General features: G+C 33.6%; 1 protein-coding gene across 2 annotated transcripts; it reads left to right on the top strand.

Moving 5' to 3' along the window:
* The first annotated feature begins 5,637 nt into the window (after nt 1–5,637).
* Nucleotides 5,638–17,015, top strand: LOC143075271 (E3 ubiquitin-protein ligase RNF217-like). 2 transcript variants are annotated; one of them, XM_076250641.1, is made up of 4 exons: nt 5,638–5,727; nt 6,762–6,843; nt 7,174–7,476; nt 15,491–17,015. In XM_076250641.1, exons 1-4 carry the CDS (start codon nt 5,665–5,667, stop codon nt 16,120–16,122), a joined length of 1,080 nt encoding a protein of 359 aa, XP_076106756.1. In that variant the 5' UTR covers nt 5,638–5,664; the 3' UTR covers nt 16,123–17,015. The 2 variants fall into 2 exon arrangements, with proteins under 2 accessions (XP_076106756.1, XP_076106764.1); XM_076250649.1 differs by lacking the exon at nt 7,174–7,476.
* Nucleotides 17,016–17,829: the final 814 nt, after the last annotated feature.

The following is a 17,829-nucleotide window of genomic DNA, read 5'->3' as shown; positions in this document are numbered from 1 at the left end:
TACCTGAATAATAAAATTGAGAATGGAAATAAGGGAATGTGTCAAAGAGACATCAACCCGACCATAAAACAGACAACAGCAGAAGGTCACCAACAGGTCTTCAATGCAGCGAGAAATTCCCGTACCCGGAGGCGTCCTTCAGCTGGCCCCTAAATAAATCAGTGATTATGAACGCCATACTAAACTCCAAATTGTACACAAGAAACTTAATTAAAAATAATACAAGACTGGTTTTTTATCTGCTTGTAATTATATAAAACCAATACATTTCGATAGTTTCAGAGATTCAGATTAGTTGTGTACCTGAAGTTTGTCGTCTACCTTTCATTAGGTGCTTTGAACTTTAAACCTTATACATTTATGTCTTGACAAAAGTAACGCTGTGAAATACCAGATAGAAAGAGCAGAATAGATACAATAGAATAAAAAAACAAGAGGCTTTGTTTATCGCCATAGACAGTCGATGTAACTCTTTCCTGTTTTGAAACGACTAAACAAATACCGGTATATATAAACCGAACTTACATTTGAATGCACATTAAAAAGAACTTTAAGGAAATCAGACATAAAATTCTGACTTGAAAAGGAATAATTCATTGTAGAGTCAACAGACATTTACCATACAGCAAAGCATGCCGAAAATGTAAAATAGATTAAAAGACAATACACAAATCGATTACAAAGCTTCAAGAGACCTGTGTATGTCTAATGACTATAATAAATTGACAAACGTTCTTGTCAGATTTAAAAGTTTGGTAATAAAAAAAAAACATTTAACAAATGTAGCTTCGAATGCCTTTCTTAACATTTCATCATGTAGATTCAAATAAGCTAAATGTTGGAAAATCAGAATCAAAGATTACCTCAGGTGACCACCACAAATTCTTTCGTTCGGAAAGAAATCAGAATGTTTCATTAAGGGAACTCACCTTCCATATTTAAGATTTTTGTAAAAAGTAATTTTAAAGAATACGTTTAAAATGGTACATTCAAAGGCATCGATAGGAGTTCTGTGCCACCAATGACGTTATCTTCAATTAAAATTTAAGAAGGAACTCTACCTGGTCACCCATTCATCAGACTCATTCATCAGACATTTAACGCATTTATCCTTCATTGAAAGTGTTTGCACCCAGACAACAGTAGCCAAATCACAACATAAATACCTAAAGGGGGTCTCATTGGGGGGTCCCGATCCCGGATCCCGCTTACTATGTATGTTAGCAATTCTCATTTTTTTTTGTCATTTCCTGGGTTCCGCAAGACCTCATTTACCGTTTTCACGGCACAATAATTTGACTTCCACGTGTCACGCTTACAAAAAAACGGCAATCCCGCGTCACGCTTAGACCCCAAGGAGACCCATCCTAAAGACTGGACAAAATGAAACCGAACAAAAACCCTTGGGTGATATCATATGTATCGGAAGGGTAAGCAAATCATACTCCACACATGGCAACAATTATTTCTAAATTCTACTTTGTGTACTAAAGTTTATTTTTTTCTTATTAGCCATGGCGTTGTCAAGTTATTTTCGATTTATGAGTTTTAACGTTCCTCTGGTATCTTTCGCCCCTCTTTTTTTAACATTTCGGTTGGCAGGCTGGGTCATCGGACAATATGTTTTTTAACTAGACACCCCAACAATGATTGCAGCAAAGTTTGGTTAAATTAATTACTTTAATGAGTATAAGTATAACAATGTTTTCTCATATCTTTAATTGACATCAGAAATGACGGAGATCTAAAACAATATATTTTTAATGCCCCACCTACGGTAGTAGAGGGGCATTATGTTTTCTGGTCTGTGCCTCCGTTCGTTCGTCCGTTTGTCCGTCCGTGCGTACGTTCGCTTCAGGTTAAAGTTTTTGGTCAAGGTAGTTTTTGAATCAGTTTAAGTCCAATCAACTAGAAACTTAGTACACATGTTCCCGATGATATGATCTTTCTAATTTTAATGCCAAATTATAGTTTTGACCCCAATTTCATGGTCCTTTGAACATAGAAAATGATAGTGCGAAGTTCAGGTTAAAGTTTTTGGTCAAGGTAGTTTTTGATGAAGTTAAAGTTACATTAACTTGAAACTTAGTACATATGTTCCCTATGATATGATCTTTCTAATTTTAATTCCAAATTAAAGTTTTGACCCCAATTTCACGGTCCACTGAACATGGCAAATGATAGTACGAGGTGGGCATCCGTGTACTATGAACACATTCTTGTTTGTAAATCAATCAATTAATAATATATTTACGGATATTCCTCTAATACTAACAAGTTGCAGAGGAGAAGATTTTGGTAAAAGTTGACGGACGACGACAGACGACGGACGCCAAAATGAATGGAAATCACACTTGCCGTTTGTGCCTGATTAAATGAGAGGAAAAAAGAACTTCGACATTCAAAATCACAAACCTCAAGTGTTCAACACTATATGTTGATTTAAACATGTTTTTTTATCGTTTGTTTTGTTGAATTGCATCCCAACCCTTTTATTGCTATCAAGTGTTCAAATGATGTGTGTTGTCTTGAGGATTCTGTCTTCTTCAAGTAGAATTCACATATCTTTCAATGGAAGCTTTTACTCAACATGGCAAGTTAAAAGTATAACATAATCTTCATTTGAAACAAAATCCCATTGAAAATATTAAAAACATAGTAAAGAGTATCAACATAGGACACACTTAATATATGAATAAACCACATATATGTATACTGAGAGAGACATTATGTAAAAACCGAAAATGTTTACAAATTAATTTTCATTTAAAGAAGATAACCTCGTTTAGCACATACTTACAACTTCTCGTCCAATCAAATTGCTTGAATTTGCCTTCTAATTTTCATAGTACATACTTTTTTGTGTACTAAGTAACTATGCATGAATAACCACAAGGATAAGATTTCATTGTATCGTAATCAAGATATTGACATAAAAATTGCTACTGGCTATTTGGAAAAATATGTTGTGTTCCAAATTAAACTAAATAGTTTGTAATTAGTTTTCAAATTAATGTTTGAACTTACATCCCAGCTCCTTTGTTCTAACAGGGGTGATCTGAGCCGGATCGTACCTACCAGATCACCCCAGTCATCCGGCCATCGGGATGATCTTACACTGACACACCGCGTCATCGTGGGATAACTATTAAATCCTACTATTTAATCTTTGGATCTAAAAATGTTTTTGACGATTAAAAGTTTCTTTTATTTAAATAAAGAGTAACAAATATGGTTCTGTATACCTTGATTAGAGAACAATGCCATGCATCTAAAATTGTTATCATTTATCTTCCATGCAATTACTTTTTATCCAAAATTAGAGTGAACCATGGAACCTTGTGAATTGAAATTAAAGCTATTTGATCTATTTCGTCATAAATTGATTGATTATTGGTTGCTTAATGTCCAGTGACAGATATGTTATGCATGTAAACTATCCCCTAGACTACCTATGGGTACATACCAAGGGCAGATCCATCCATTTTTAAAAGGAGTTCCAACCCAAGATAAAGGGGGAGGGGGTCCAACTGTATGTCCTCGTTCAAACGCATTGATCATCACAAAAAGGGCGTTTCCACCACCCCCTTTTTGATCTACCGCTGCAAACTATTTATATGTTTTAAAATTTATCATAGTTTTAGTTTTTATATAAAATTGAAAAATGTTTGTATTAAAAATGTAAAGCTTCCACTGCAATTTAATAATTCCATATTTTGGGTCAGTTTATTTTGTCATCTTGACATGTAAAGAAGTATATGTATTATAGTAAAACACAGCTTTATATCAATAAATATACTTACACCAGCAACTACAATCTTTTCATTCTGGAGTCAATGGCCTTTTGAAATCGCATATTTTACAATGATATAAATAGCGAGTAGATTTACAAAACTACGTAAATGAGCTACACCTAGTCAGCCAAAACATATCAATAGACTAATTACAGGAGTAAGTTGTAAATATGCTATATTGGATAGTTTATAGACCACATCTTCTTATTTTTATATCTATATCACTCTAAGTAGGAAAAATCTAGTATGTTAAGAATTAATAGGTTGGGTTGTTGTCTCTTTGTCACATTCCCCTTTTCCATTCTCAATTTTATTACATATTTCGGGGCTTTTATAGCTATGTGTTATGGGCTTTGCTCATTGTTGAAGGCCGTACGGTGACCAATAGTTATGAGTTTCTGTGTCATTTTGGTTTTTTGTGGAGAGTTGTCTCATTGGCATTCATACCACATCTTCTAATTTATATTGAGAATTTAAATTTCATGTTATTTCAGCATACTATTTATTAATTATATCAGGTAGTATTAGAATCGGTCACATACAAATCTACAGCGATATTTATTTAATATACAGAGGAATCACATCTGTAATTGCCTCTCAGAGCCAATGTTAAATTTATACAGTAAAGTGTCATTGCCCAACATTTATCAACATTCAACACGATACCATGTTTACATTTATTAAATAATACATAATTTTGTTTGACACCATACATTTATCAATTTAACGAATGATTTCGACACGTCTTTATTAATTTTATGTTGTTTTTAATGAGGTTATAATAAGGGTTTCTGGAAATTTGCTGTCGCCCAAAAATTTACAAAATTACGTAACTTCCCAGTTAATATCTAAAAATAGCATTATGAAAGCATATAACGATAAGCGGGAAACACAATTGTTTTATTTTCTGAAAATCATTATACGTTTACGTGATAGAGAAATTAGATTACTGTTGTATAAAGAAAATCCTTCTTCGTGTTGGAAAACGGTAAGCTGGTTTAATTTTAATTTAATAAGAATTATTCACACTTCCCTTTTCAAGTAAATGTCGATTTCATTTAATAGAGATGATGTAGATTTTCTGTACAGTTCTGAAGTTGACTTGTGTCAACCAACAATAAAGTGTCTCCTTTGAAAAAAACAACACGAAAAGACGACAAATATTAAATTGGTTAATTACAGATAATTTATTTTCAAAGTAGGTCAACATTGATTTTCATTTTGTCCATATCTAAAAAAAACAAAAAAAAAAAAAACACAAAAACTACGTCGTCACTACAATGGAACAACTATGAGAAGAAAACAATAAACGAGAAAAAAAAATGACAAACAACAACCAACAGCAGCCTCTGCCTTTGAACAGTCTCATAAAGAGTGGAGTTGGCGTACATGTTAACATGTTAGTTAGGACTCAATAATTCCATAACCTTGAAAAGGTGTGACAGCACAACATATGAATAAACTATCAATTTGAAAATGGTCGAACTTACATGATTGGCATGAAGCGCAAAATATGATCCATAAACCAAACCAAAACCGAAATAAAAGACACAAAATAACAATCTAAGAGTAACTAAACTGGCGATAAAAGCAAAAAACTAAAATTAACTATGTTCTGCTAGACTAAAATATCAATCAATACACATAATTGAACCTGTGTAAAGACCGACGCCATACACAACAGTTTAGGAGAAGAATAAGCTTGCACAAGCCAAAAAAAAAAAACCTACATTGTATCGACTGAATCTTTAGGTCCCTTGTGGTTTTTTTCTGGTAGGAGTCAATTTTCAGATAAATAATCAAACTGTTATAACTTTATAAATGTAGTACTACGTTGTTTTGAAATACTTTCAGAATTTAGGCAAAGGACATGATGTTAAACTTGTATTTACATGGAATTGATAGTAAAATCATTGCTTTAGCAATTGAGGAGGTAAATATTTAATTTAAAAAAATAAATAAGTAAGGAGATGTGTTATGATTGCCATTGCGACAAATATCCACTGAAGACCAAATGACACAATCAAGTAGAAATGCCTTTATACCCATGTACAGAACTGATACATGTAGCTTTAAGTAAGATATGAAAGGCCCATACATTACTAAATACAAAATATACAATCAATTCAAACGAGAAATATGACGGCCTGATTTATATAAAAATTATAAACGAATAACAAATATGACAGACAATCCCTAATTTACAGATTCAAGGCTTTGGACAGGCACACAGTTTACTCAAGTTTTGCCTCGCACCGAAGACCTGTAATATATAACATGTAACCCCTGCTCGTTTTTTGTCTAACATGATATTACAAAAGGAAATTTCATTTTAATTTTGGATTTAAATGGGTGCATCATTTTTTTTTTTATTTCACTCAATATTCTTACATATTTTGTTAAACACCCTACACCAAGACCATCGTTAATAAAAAAATCTTGTTTATATTTGAATTTTAACAATCAAACACATCGGGCTCCCTTCGAAATACTTTCGTCAATATTATACAACAACTTGATGTGAGCGAAACAACATTCTCTGTGAATGATTAACAGAGATGTAGTCAACCTTTCACTGCATTGTCAGTTTAAACGACAGAACCTTGTTAACGAATTTGATTTCTTCAACATTAAAGCAAAACACTGCTTGATACCAGTAAAATGGATCCAAAGAAGTTACAAGTCAACATAACATCCCCACTTATTCCTCCAACAAAAGTTAACTTTAAAGACAATCACTTCTGATTATGTTTCCGTACTTTCCATGTTCCGAGGTTACCAAGCCAAAATACTTGCAACAAATAAACATGGCTCGAGTGTAGCAACAACTGGAAAACGATTATTTTAAAGGATGTCTCTGTGAAAAAAGCACTTTTAAGATGTCATATTTAATACATGTTTCAATATGAATGTGATGTTATATATACTGTATATTTGAATGGGTAAAAAAGTATGTTTTCATTTCAGGATGCATGTCTAACAGAATTGAAGTCTCTAATTCACGAAAAAACTTCCATAAGTTCCGAGGACCTGCGAGTGTTTTATCTCAGTAAGTTTTGCCTTCGTTCGACTCTAACTCAGTTATTAGGAATTGTGTAAATGAACAGGAAAAATTGCAATTCAAGGAAACTAGTATAACCCCTTCATATTTTCAAGTGTCCATATAATATATCATGTCTGAATTAAAGAAAAACGAAAACAAGTTTTTAAGGTTGGGAAAACTACTTGACTTTTAAACGTACAAAGTTGTAACGAATACCCATTGCTTTTCCGAACAATTGCTTTTCCTAATAATTGCTTGTTTATACCGTTAGGAACTGGAACCTTTATTATCTTAGATTTATCAAAATATTGTATAACTGTTAATAACGTGTTTTAGGTAAGGAACTCACCAATATTGAAGGCAATGAGAGAGAGCTAAGGTTGTCAGACTATAACATCCCGAATAAAGGAAATTTAGTGGTGGTATTACGTCTTCAGCCAGGACCATACAAAACTGATCTTACGAGAGAGTCCTGGTCGGTGAAAGATAAGGATGTCGTCACTCCAGAGAAATTAGAAATCATTCCATTAAAAAAGTTGTTAGACCTTGACGTTGAGCTTTCCTCAGAGCCTGATATGATTACGTTTGAAGACGACCCAGATGCGCAAAGAGCAAGAATGCCGTGCGGTCATGCAATAGGTAATATTATATAGGCAGTATAATGCCACAGAAAATAGCAATTCTTTTGGTCCGTTATTCATAACAATCACACATAAAGAAAATGCAAAAAAAAAAGTTAAAATAAAAAAAATAAAATCGATATTTGAACTTATTTTTAGTCAATATATTATAGCTTCAAAATTTGAGATGTAGAAATAATAGTTGTAAGAAAATTTTGAGTGATTATTACAGACAATATAAATAAGATATAAGCCTGTTATAATATCGTTCTAAAAAGGAACAGATATCAAATGAAAATGTCACTGAGACAGCACTCCAACGACACAAAAAAGTACGAAAGACATCTTTAACTGCATTTGACACGACCTTAAATCATTAAAATGCTCTAGATATGAATTTTGATAGTCTCATTTAATTTAGTTCTAATTTCTAAACTTTTTTCTTTGTTCTCTTATTGTTTAATGATTTTTAAAGTTAGCGGTTGAAAATCAATACTTGGCGATCTGGGTGGGCTATGATTGGACCCTGTCTTTACTCCCAACTGTTTTTTTTTATGCCCGCGTCACACTGTCCCGATTTTTATATACGATGGACACCCGAATGCGAAAATTGTAAGTTCGTACGAAGTTGGTCCCGATCTCGTTAAAATACCAAAAAGTGACCGAAGAAAGTACGATGAATAACGAAGTCTATACGATGGTGCCGAAATTATATACGATAGCAAAAGATGGACATACGAAGGTTAACCGAAGACGGGTATTTAAGCTTCTTATCTCAGCCGAAGCCTACACGCTGGATCACGAAGGCTACACGATGGATTACGAAGGCTACACGATGGATTACGATGATGGCGCGATGGCCATACGATGTCTAAAAGATACGAACAGAATTTCGACAACATATCGTTTCTGTACAAGTCTGCCATGTACGGCGGGAAATCGATCTTTTTGTCTAATTCTTATAAAACTTAGTTCATTATCCCCTCGCCTACTACATGTAAGTTGCGTGTATATAAAATTGTTATTGACATTCTAGACCCAAAATGCTCAAAACTTGGTATGGTGTTACTCGTTAAGAGTATCTTAAGCGCTATTGACTTTAAAGTTCAAAGGTCGAGGTCACAGTGGCAGTTGTAATACAAGGCAATATTACCCTTGTGGACACTCTAAAACCAATATGCTTCAAAAGATTTTAACCACATTTGGTATATTATTCCTCCTTGTAATGATCTGACATTTTTTACGTTCAAGGCCAAAGGTCAAGGTCACGCAGATGGACTTGTTTTTTTCTCCTTGAAATAGCATAATACACAGGAATTGGTTGCTCATTTTTTTACCTGCTGGTTCTAAAGACAATATTAAAGGTATTTCCAGTTACTGAATGTTTTGGTTGATTTCTAGAAAAATAGTTTATGTATCAAATATGCATATTCAATTTACCATTTTCTGCATGTGTATATACAAATATAGTGTCCATACTTGTCCCCAATATGTTACATACGAGGGGATGCCACGCTCGGCATTGCCTTGTTTGAACTGTAAAATGTGTGCACTAGTCTGAATAATCACCCATAATTATGCCCATGTTTACTGATCTATCTTAAAGGTAAGGTAATGGGTTCGTTGATCCCTTTTATTCAAAAAGAGCTCTTTCCAGTAGAATATCATAATAATATAGACAAAAGGAAGGATGTGGGGAAAGCAACAAATGCGGCAAAATATGACATATAGAAAACAAAATGGTTATGGAGTAAACATTCGTGTGGCAACAACTCAGACGATACATAAAAAAATCAGAATAATGAAGAAAAAGTTGGTTTCCTTATATACGTGTACCTGCAGTGTTGGTGTACGAGGCGCGTTTATGATTTTCATTATGTTACTTGATATGGAAAATTGACAAAAAATAATATTTTATTTGTAAAAGTAAATCCTGAGCCTGTAATACCTGATCTTCTTGTTCCATTTGAATTAATAGAAACAACGCTGTCGCCTTTCTTGTTCTCATAGAATCATATGATATGAGCTCCATGTTTTGTGAACGTCTTTCTTAACTGTCATATAAGACTGACCAGTGCATATCGCGCATGGCACTTTAAATGTATTTTAACGCGAAAATTAACTTACATTTAGCTGGATTTATTGCCGTCGTAGTTCCATCTTGTCGCCTTCGTACTTTTATTCGATGGCAACACGACGGGATTACGAGGTCTTCACGAAGTCGTGTTGCCATCGTAAGACCTTCGGGTATCTTCGTGATTCATTCGTGTAGACATCGTAATGTCAAAACTGCCCGATGGAAACGATGGAAACACGAATGCAATACGATGTGCAAAGATGCATTCCCGGTGACATTACGATAGTGAGGATGGTGATACGAACTCAATACGAACCCTCAACATCGGACGCACCTTCGGGGATTTTTTAACATGTTAAAAAATTTAGAACCCTTCCCGAAGTTGTCCCCGAAGGCTAGAAAAAGTGACCGATGGTTCTACGATGGTTAAAGATGGCACTACGAATAACCCGATCTGGATACGATCAGTCCCGATTTTGAAAATTTCCATTATCGTGTTTCCATCGGCGTAAAAATCGGGACAGTGTGACGCGGGCATTAAGCATGCTTCATTTGCGATAATTAAAGTATTATCTGCACTTTAATTTTGCTTAACGATTATAGTATTCAAAAATACAAAATAAATACTAAACCGAATGACTTAATTGCATCTACAATAATTTATGTATTCATTTTGGTCATTTCGTGGTCACTGACCTTATTTAACATAAAATGGTATCATTTCTAGAATCTGTACAACGGTTTATTGACCGGACAAGTTTTAAAGTAGCTATTTAATTTCATATTTCAAGCTTCAGGTTCCAAATAATCTTTTTGACGATTTGTAAAACGGAGCGCAAATTGATTGTGGTGATTTTGATATCTTTAAAATGTTTAAAACATCAACGCATCCTTCTGTTACTTGACCTTCAAGTTATGAGTGAAATAGAATTGAAAACTGTTCTGTTCTATATTCTAGTTGAGATGCTACTTTCAGGGTACATGTTTAGTTTTTATTCGGTTAATTGTTTACCAATATAGTCTATATCACAATTTCCTTTGAGGAGACAACCATACGAATCAATACTAAGAAAGTTCTTTTAAGGTAGATGGGGTGTCTAAATTATAATCCATAGATTTTTTTTATAATTTGCCAAAATTTAGTTTAAATCATGCTTTTTAAAAAATAATAATAAAAAGAATGGGTCACCAGGCTTATTTTCACGTTACATGGTGTTCAAAATTGACAAATTTTGTATAGATCATGCATGGAAAACCCAATTTTCTGCAATAAAGCGTAATCTACACCATAGAATACGAGAAGATGGCTTTAATAGTATGCTTTCAGTTAAGAAAACGAAACAATGGGGTCACCGGACCTGTTTTCTTGCTACATTACAAAATAGATAAATTCCTAACACATTCTATTGTAAAAGTACCTTAATCTGAATTATCTGCCCTTGCATTTGAGTTGCCTTCCCTTATTTCGCAAAGTTGGAAAACAATTGTTCATACAAAAGTTTTCTGTTTTTTGTAAAATACAACCATAAATATGATAAAACATGTCGTTTTCTATATCGAAGTGGAAGTTCAGATCTTACACATGAATTACCTTCTCTGAAAATTTGCACATTCTATTAAAGAAATAGACCTTGTTTTCTGGTATTTCCAAATGGAGGAAGGCATCCTATCTGCCTTAAGGATCCATTGAATGTTCTTTTATTAGAAGAACTAGAACACACCCGCGAAATCGCGGGCATATATACAGCTTGTAAACTGTTGTAGGATGAATTTTTGTAAAAGATATTACGACTCGAGAATTTCATATAAGGTATCAAAAGCCCTCTCCCTTTTTTCAAAAGTCCGTTATGTGTTTCCTTTCTGTTAAATTCAATTATTTTTCGTGTTTCTGGCCTTATACCACAATTATTCTTTCCCTTTGCTACAATGCATTTTTTGGTAAAAGTCAAATTAAATTAAAAATTTGCAGCGCTTCAAACATGAACTGATAAATGAAACTGCTTATTTACCATTATTATTCTATTAAAATGTGCTTCTAGGACAATCCATCAGTGTTTTTCCTTTTGAGAGCCCTATTAACATACCATTGGTAGGATTTGAATCTCGTATTAATGACTAAGGCCCATTTGAGGGGTGGTCTGAGGGGCCCTGATCCCGAAATCCCGGGCTTATAAACATGAAATCCCGAGGTGCGTATTTTAACGAAATTCATATCCCGACATTCCGAAATTAAAAAAAAAATATTTCCGCATCCCGTAAAGATCAATCCCGTAATCCCGAGCTTAAAAACACCCGATCCCGACGTCCCGAATAAGTCCTGCCTCCCTCTAATCTCTACCCGACTTTCATTTTGACCAAATCACTACTTTCACTTTCACCAACAAATTTGTATGTCCCATTTATGGGATTTATGTTTTCTAGTCTGTTCGTCCGTCCGTCTGTCCCGCTTCAGGTTAAAGTTTTTGTTGAGGTAGTTTTTGATGAAGTTGAAGTCCAACCAACTCATAACTTTCAGTGGCGTAGCTTGCATGTATGCTCAGATGCTCAAGCATCCACATCATTTTGACAATAAAAAAAAAAGAAAAGATAAATATATAATTGCATGTGTTCGCAAACACACAGGTGAACCAGTATCTGAACGTAACAAGAGTGAGGATATGAGAATAGCGTTCATTTTTTTCCGAAGCTGTATATATATACGTTGTCTTTCCTTTAGACTCATTTAGTTTATGATAAATCACTGAAAAGTGCTCTCGACTTTTTTGTTAAAAGTCTACGTCGTCTACGACAAGTGCAGAAGATGATGATATATATAGTTACGCAGACCTGCGGACACGTTTGGACTGAGTTTAGCAAAGCAGGGCGATGACATAACAGCGTTACTAGTTAACAAAAAATCAATCATATCCTGATATCGTTTCCTGTGACATGAAATACGACTGGTATTCATAACGGAGTGTGATCATTCCTGGGCTTATAAATTCCCTTTTCCATCTAGGTACAAATAATAATTTTTTTTCAATAAAAGAACGATAAATCTCCCCGCATTCCCCGCATTGTTCATATTTTATTTATCCAAGATACAAGTGTAATAACTAAAAAAAAGCACTTTTTTCTTATTTTTTTCTTTCTTAATATCTTAAGAGAAATAAAAGTTTTAGGCCAAATGCATTGGGATTTTCGTTATAATGTATATTTCAAAGGTATTAATTGGTTACAAAAAATATTCGATCAGGACTTATTATCGCAAGTGTCAAAGACAAGTTATTTAAGTATCACAAAAATATGTCAAGAATTGTACACATGACAGTGCTAACAAGTCCAGACGGACGGACGCCCGGTATTTCCATGTCCCAGGACCTGTAACGCGTTTAGAAAAGTAATCAAAAACCCCATTGGGAGGATCAAATTCCAAGAAAAGGGAGTCACTTCGGATCCTATATTCCGAAGTTTTATATACATAAGGGCCGCTGTAATGGGTCCGTTTTTTAGATTTCAAATATAAGATTGGACGTGAAACATTTACATCAATTATTTCTGTATTGTATGATGGCAGTTTCGAGAAAACACTAAAATTCTGTCAGAAACATATATATTGGTGGGTATTCTGCCCAGTGTCGGATTGTAGGGGCGTACACATGCATACAGGGAAAATGTCAAAAAAGTATCATTTTCTGCATAAAATGGTCAAAAAAATAGTTCGTCTCGCTCCGCTCGGCGACAGTTTCGCATCCACATCATTTAAACCCTGGCTACGCCACTGACTTTAGTAGTAAATATTTTCCCTATGATATGATCTTTCTAATTTTAATGCCAAATTAGAGATATTATCCCATTTCACGGTCCACTAAACATAGTAAATGATAGTGCCGATGTGGCATCCGTATACTATGGCACATTCTTGCGGTTTCCACATGTTTTACTTATTTCAATTTATATGCAACTGGTATGACCCCTTAGGTGGTAAATATTTAAGAAAAAAGTAGACAGAATACAGAGAGTCTCTGTATATTATAGTAGTATAATCGTAGTTTACAGGTGGATAAAAGCGAAAACATAACTGTTTCTAAGGAGGTATAATAGTTGTGGTTCTTGCGATCTAAAAACCATGATATGGAGAACGCTCTGATTGGCTTATTTATTTTTCATTTTTGTAATCTATCATACGATTGGTTGTTCTTGTGCATGTTTAAAACAGGAAGTCTTATCTATGCTAAAAGTCAGTCTGATAACGGAAACAATATCCGGACATCTATTTTGTCGTTTTTCTCCCAAACTAACTCAGTTTGAATAATCATAAGAATGGATGACAAATGCGACTATGCATGTTACCTAAAGAACACAGAGGCATGATGATTAATTTATTGTGGAAGGAAGAGAAGCGACACACAAGATGAGGTCTTCTCGTTTAATAGTATAGATATTCAATGTTTTACTCTTCAAACACTATACTATTGATACATGTATCTATTTAAAAGATTTGTGTTCTATTTTTAACTTCGAAACTTTCCACAAAATTGCGGACGTGAAAAAAAAACACCATTACAAAAACAAAAACATGGAATGCAAAATCCAAAATGTAGTTAATGATCGTGAAATATTACTTTTGTTAATAATTTATTTGTTCTAGTCTAAAAAAAACTTATGAAGTAAAAATACTAAATGATTGTTGCGACCGCGGAGAAGGTTAATTAATTTAAAAGTAAAATCGTTTTGACTGACGCAGCGGAGAATGTATGACCAGTATATATTTATGTCATTTCCTTTTCTTAATTTTGAAAAGGTTTTTACTTGTTCCGATTGGTGTGATAATTTTCAAAATAGGGAATATCTAGTCTAACCGTACAATACAAAGATTATGAAAAAAAAACTTGCACCCCCTTCTGCTTATTTTCTGCTGAACGATGTCTTTTTCCAGTGAATATAGGGTTTTTGTATGGATAGTTTTGATATACTACATATAGAATCCAAACGAGACCACACTGCTTTTCCTCATCACAACTTAGGAAGAATTACTCGTTGTTTTAACTGCTTAGCGAGATATCAAAGTTCTACCACTTTATACCAGTCAAGTTCGCGATTTTCTTTTTGAATAAGTTCTTCATGACTTTTTTCATATTTATTTTTAAAATCCTGTAGTATTTCTTCATCTTCAATTTTAGCAAATAAGTCCATTATCCTAGAAGTTGCATACTTTTCAACAAATTTACCGTTGTCCCGTCGGAAAGTCGCCGGTTGCAATAATGAAAAATCTAGTCAAAAGGACGTAATTCGTACAAAACGTCGCAATATTTCGCGGAATCCGGTAGACGGCGTTCATTAAACTGTTACTTTACCTTAATACTCTCCAATGCCGTTACTGTATTGTATCGTCTATTTAAATCAGTATTGCAATACTTTCATTTTTTTTTTAAATATCTATTTGATATTGTATGAGAGCTGAATGTATGTATCTTTGTTTTAAGATCAAACCAATATCATTTCATTTTCTCTTATTCTCAGAATAAGAGAAAATGAATCTGACAGAAGAAAGTCAATTATCTATTATAATACCAATTGTGAAACGGCTCGATAATAAGGAACATTTTCTAAGATGACGAACTTAATAATCATGTGTGACGGGATTGCTTCCCTTAGAAAAACTTAGTAGATACTTAGTCAGCCGTAAGCGGTTGAGCTAAGGAAGTACTTCTTTAGCTCAGTCGGTTAGCGCGCTGCCTTGTAACACAGAGGTATCGGGTTCGAGTCCCGGTGGAGACAAGCAATTTTGTAATGAAATTCGTGCTCTCCGGTTACACATGAATGACCGACACCACACTTTGGTTGGTTTGTTTTCTATATGATCATGGTACAAATGTATTACTTTTAGGTTCAGCATGCGCAACGATTATAGTATTCAAAAATAATAATAAAAAGATACAAAGAATACTCTATCATTATGTTATGTCCTTAACAGGTGCTGAATCCCTTACTGAATATTGCAGAAGTGTTTTATTGAGTGGAAAATTAGAGTTCAGATGTCCCCATATGAATCCGAAACCATGCGACGAACTGTGGGAATTTAGCATCATCAAAACATGCGCAGCACTAACAACAGAAGAACAAAGAGAATTTGAAACGAAACTTTCTATAAACTATCTATCTAACTTTATTGGAATGCAACAGTGCTCGAATTGTCAGTCTTATTGTGCACGTGTCAATGAAAAAACTGTACGCACTCTTTGTCCAGTTTGTACGATGAAGAGTAATTCTGCCGTCGAATTCTGTTGGTCTTGTCGTCGGACATGGCAGACATCAAAAACTACTGACTGTGGTAATTTAAATTGTCCCAGTGAAGATCCCAAGAAAAAGATATTGCGTGAATGCAATGAAAAGGATATTAGTGGAGTAAAGTGTCCATCAATTAGAGCTTGTCCGAAATGTGGACTTATGATCGAACACACTGACGGTTGTAAACAAATGCAATGTACATGTAAACAGAAATTTTGTTTTCTTTGTTTGCAAATGGCAAATAATCAAGGTTCTTATGTATGTGGGACAAATTATAACAAATGCGAAAGAGCTCCAGCTCAGGTAGAAATTCCATGATTCAATAAAATAAAAAACGTTTATGTTTTAATATTTATATTTTAAAACTCTAAAAAACGTATCCCAAGTATCTCCTTTAAACATAACTAAGTCTTACAAATGTACATGATATATAAAAAGTCGTTAAAGAAGTATGAAGACAAAGCAATATTTTTTAAAAGTATTGTAAAACTACTAGAAAATATAAGTAAACTTTAAGTTTGAAGTTACTTTAAGCAAACGTAAACATCTTTAGCACTATATATTATTACATTTTACATTAAAACAGGTAAAAAAAATCAAAGAAATCAACAATCTATTAGCATATTATAGAATGGGTTTTCACCATAGACGCCCCGCTATGTAACCGAATAAATTACAGTTGAAGCTTCTGTTTTTAAGTTGCATTTTGTTTTTAAATGCGTCGACCATTATTTTAGATTTTGCACTTAAAAAAAATATGTGCACCAATCGATGTTTTATATTTTAAAAGACCTTCAAAACTTCCAATCGATATGTTTTACCTTGTAATAATAATTATGTTTAACTTTAAAGTCTCGGAAAACATGGTTTAATTTATAATCTGAAATTGGCTTTGGACTATCTTTTAATAACTGCGAGTACTGTCAGTGTAAACTCAGTTAATTGTGGGTTTTTTTTCTGTCTGTTTTTGTTATGCTTTCTCATTTACATTAAAAAATGATAGAATAGTCTGTATTGTTAGTTTTAATTGTTTTTTGTTTTGTTGTGAAGCTATTGTTACGAAATCTCCTCAGTTGATTTTTATGACGATAAATTTTTTTTTTTTTAATAATTGAAAGAAACATTTTCTTCCTTAGCACATAAGAGTTTTCCAGTTACATGATTGCCATTTAATGTAATATATTTGACAATAAAAATGATGCCGCATTGAATTTGTGTAATGTTTGCCAAATATAAAAAAAAAAGGAAAATCACAAAAATACTGAACTTAGAGGACAATCAATTCGGAAAGTCCATAATCACATGGCAAAATCAAATAACAAAACGCATCAAAAACGAATGGACCCGAACTGTCATATTCCTGACTTGGTACAGGCATTTTCAAATGTAGAAAATGGTGGATTAAACCTGGTTTTATAGCGCTAACCCTCTCACTTTGATGACAGTCTCATCAATTTCCGTTATAAGAGATGATTATCATACTTTTGGTAACCTTTCACTCCCTGTTCACTGATCGAATATAATAGATTGATGCGTGCTTGTTTAATGTCCAGTGACAAATATTACATGCATATTCTTGACGATTAATAAAACAGATAGTTCTTCAAAGTATCTCGACCGTGATTACAAGCCATAAATTTGGCATTCTACTAGTAAAAAGGTTATAATTTGAATCTTCAGTCAATTACATGCAGATAAACTAATTTAAATAAACTCTTCATAGATAATTTATTAAATTATTATAATGAAAAACGATGATTATTTGAAAAGTGCATACGATTTTCCGTTTTGAATTCTCCTTTAAAAGAGTTCAGTATTTTAGCTATTATACTTATAATAAAAGTACTGACAACTGAAGAAGCCTGTTCGTCTCATTTTTTAGGCATTATGTTCATTATCAATACAAATCATTACACTCGTAATGCTTATCCCAGGCCAGTGGCGGATCCAGCCATTTAAAAAAGGGGGGTTCCCAACCCAGGACAAAGGAGGGTTCTAACTATATGTTCCTATTCAAATGCATTG

Source organism: Mytilus galloprovincialis, chromosome 1 (assembly GCF_965363235.1).
Source record: "Mytilus galloprovincialis chromosome 1, xbMytGall1.hap1.1, whole genome shotgun sequence".
Taxonomy (NCBI): Eukaryota; Metazoa; Mollusca; class Bivalvia; order Mytilida; family Mytilidae; genus Mytilus; species Mytilus galloprovincialis.
Note: the sequence above shows the minus strand (reverse complement) of the source record. Positions and strands in the feature narration are given on the sequence as shown.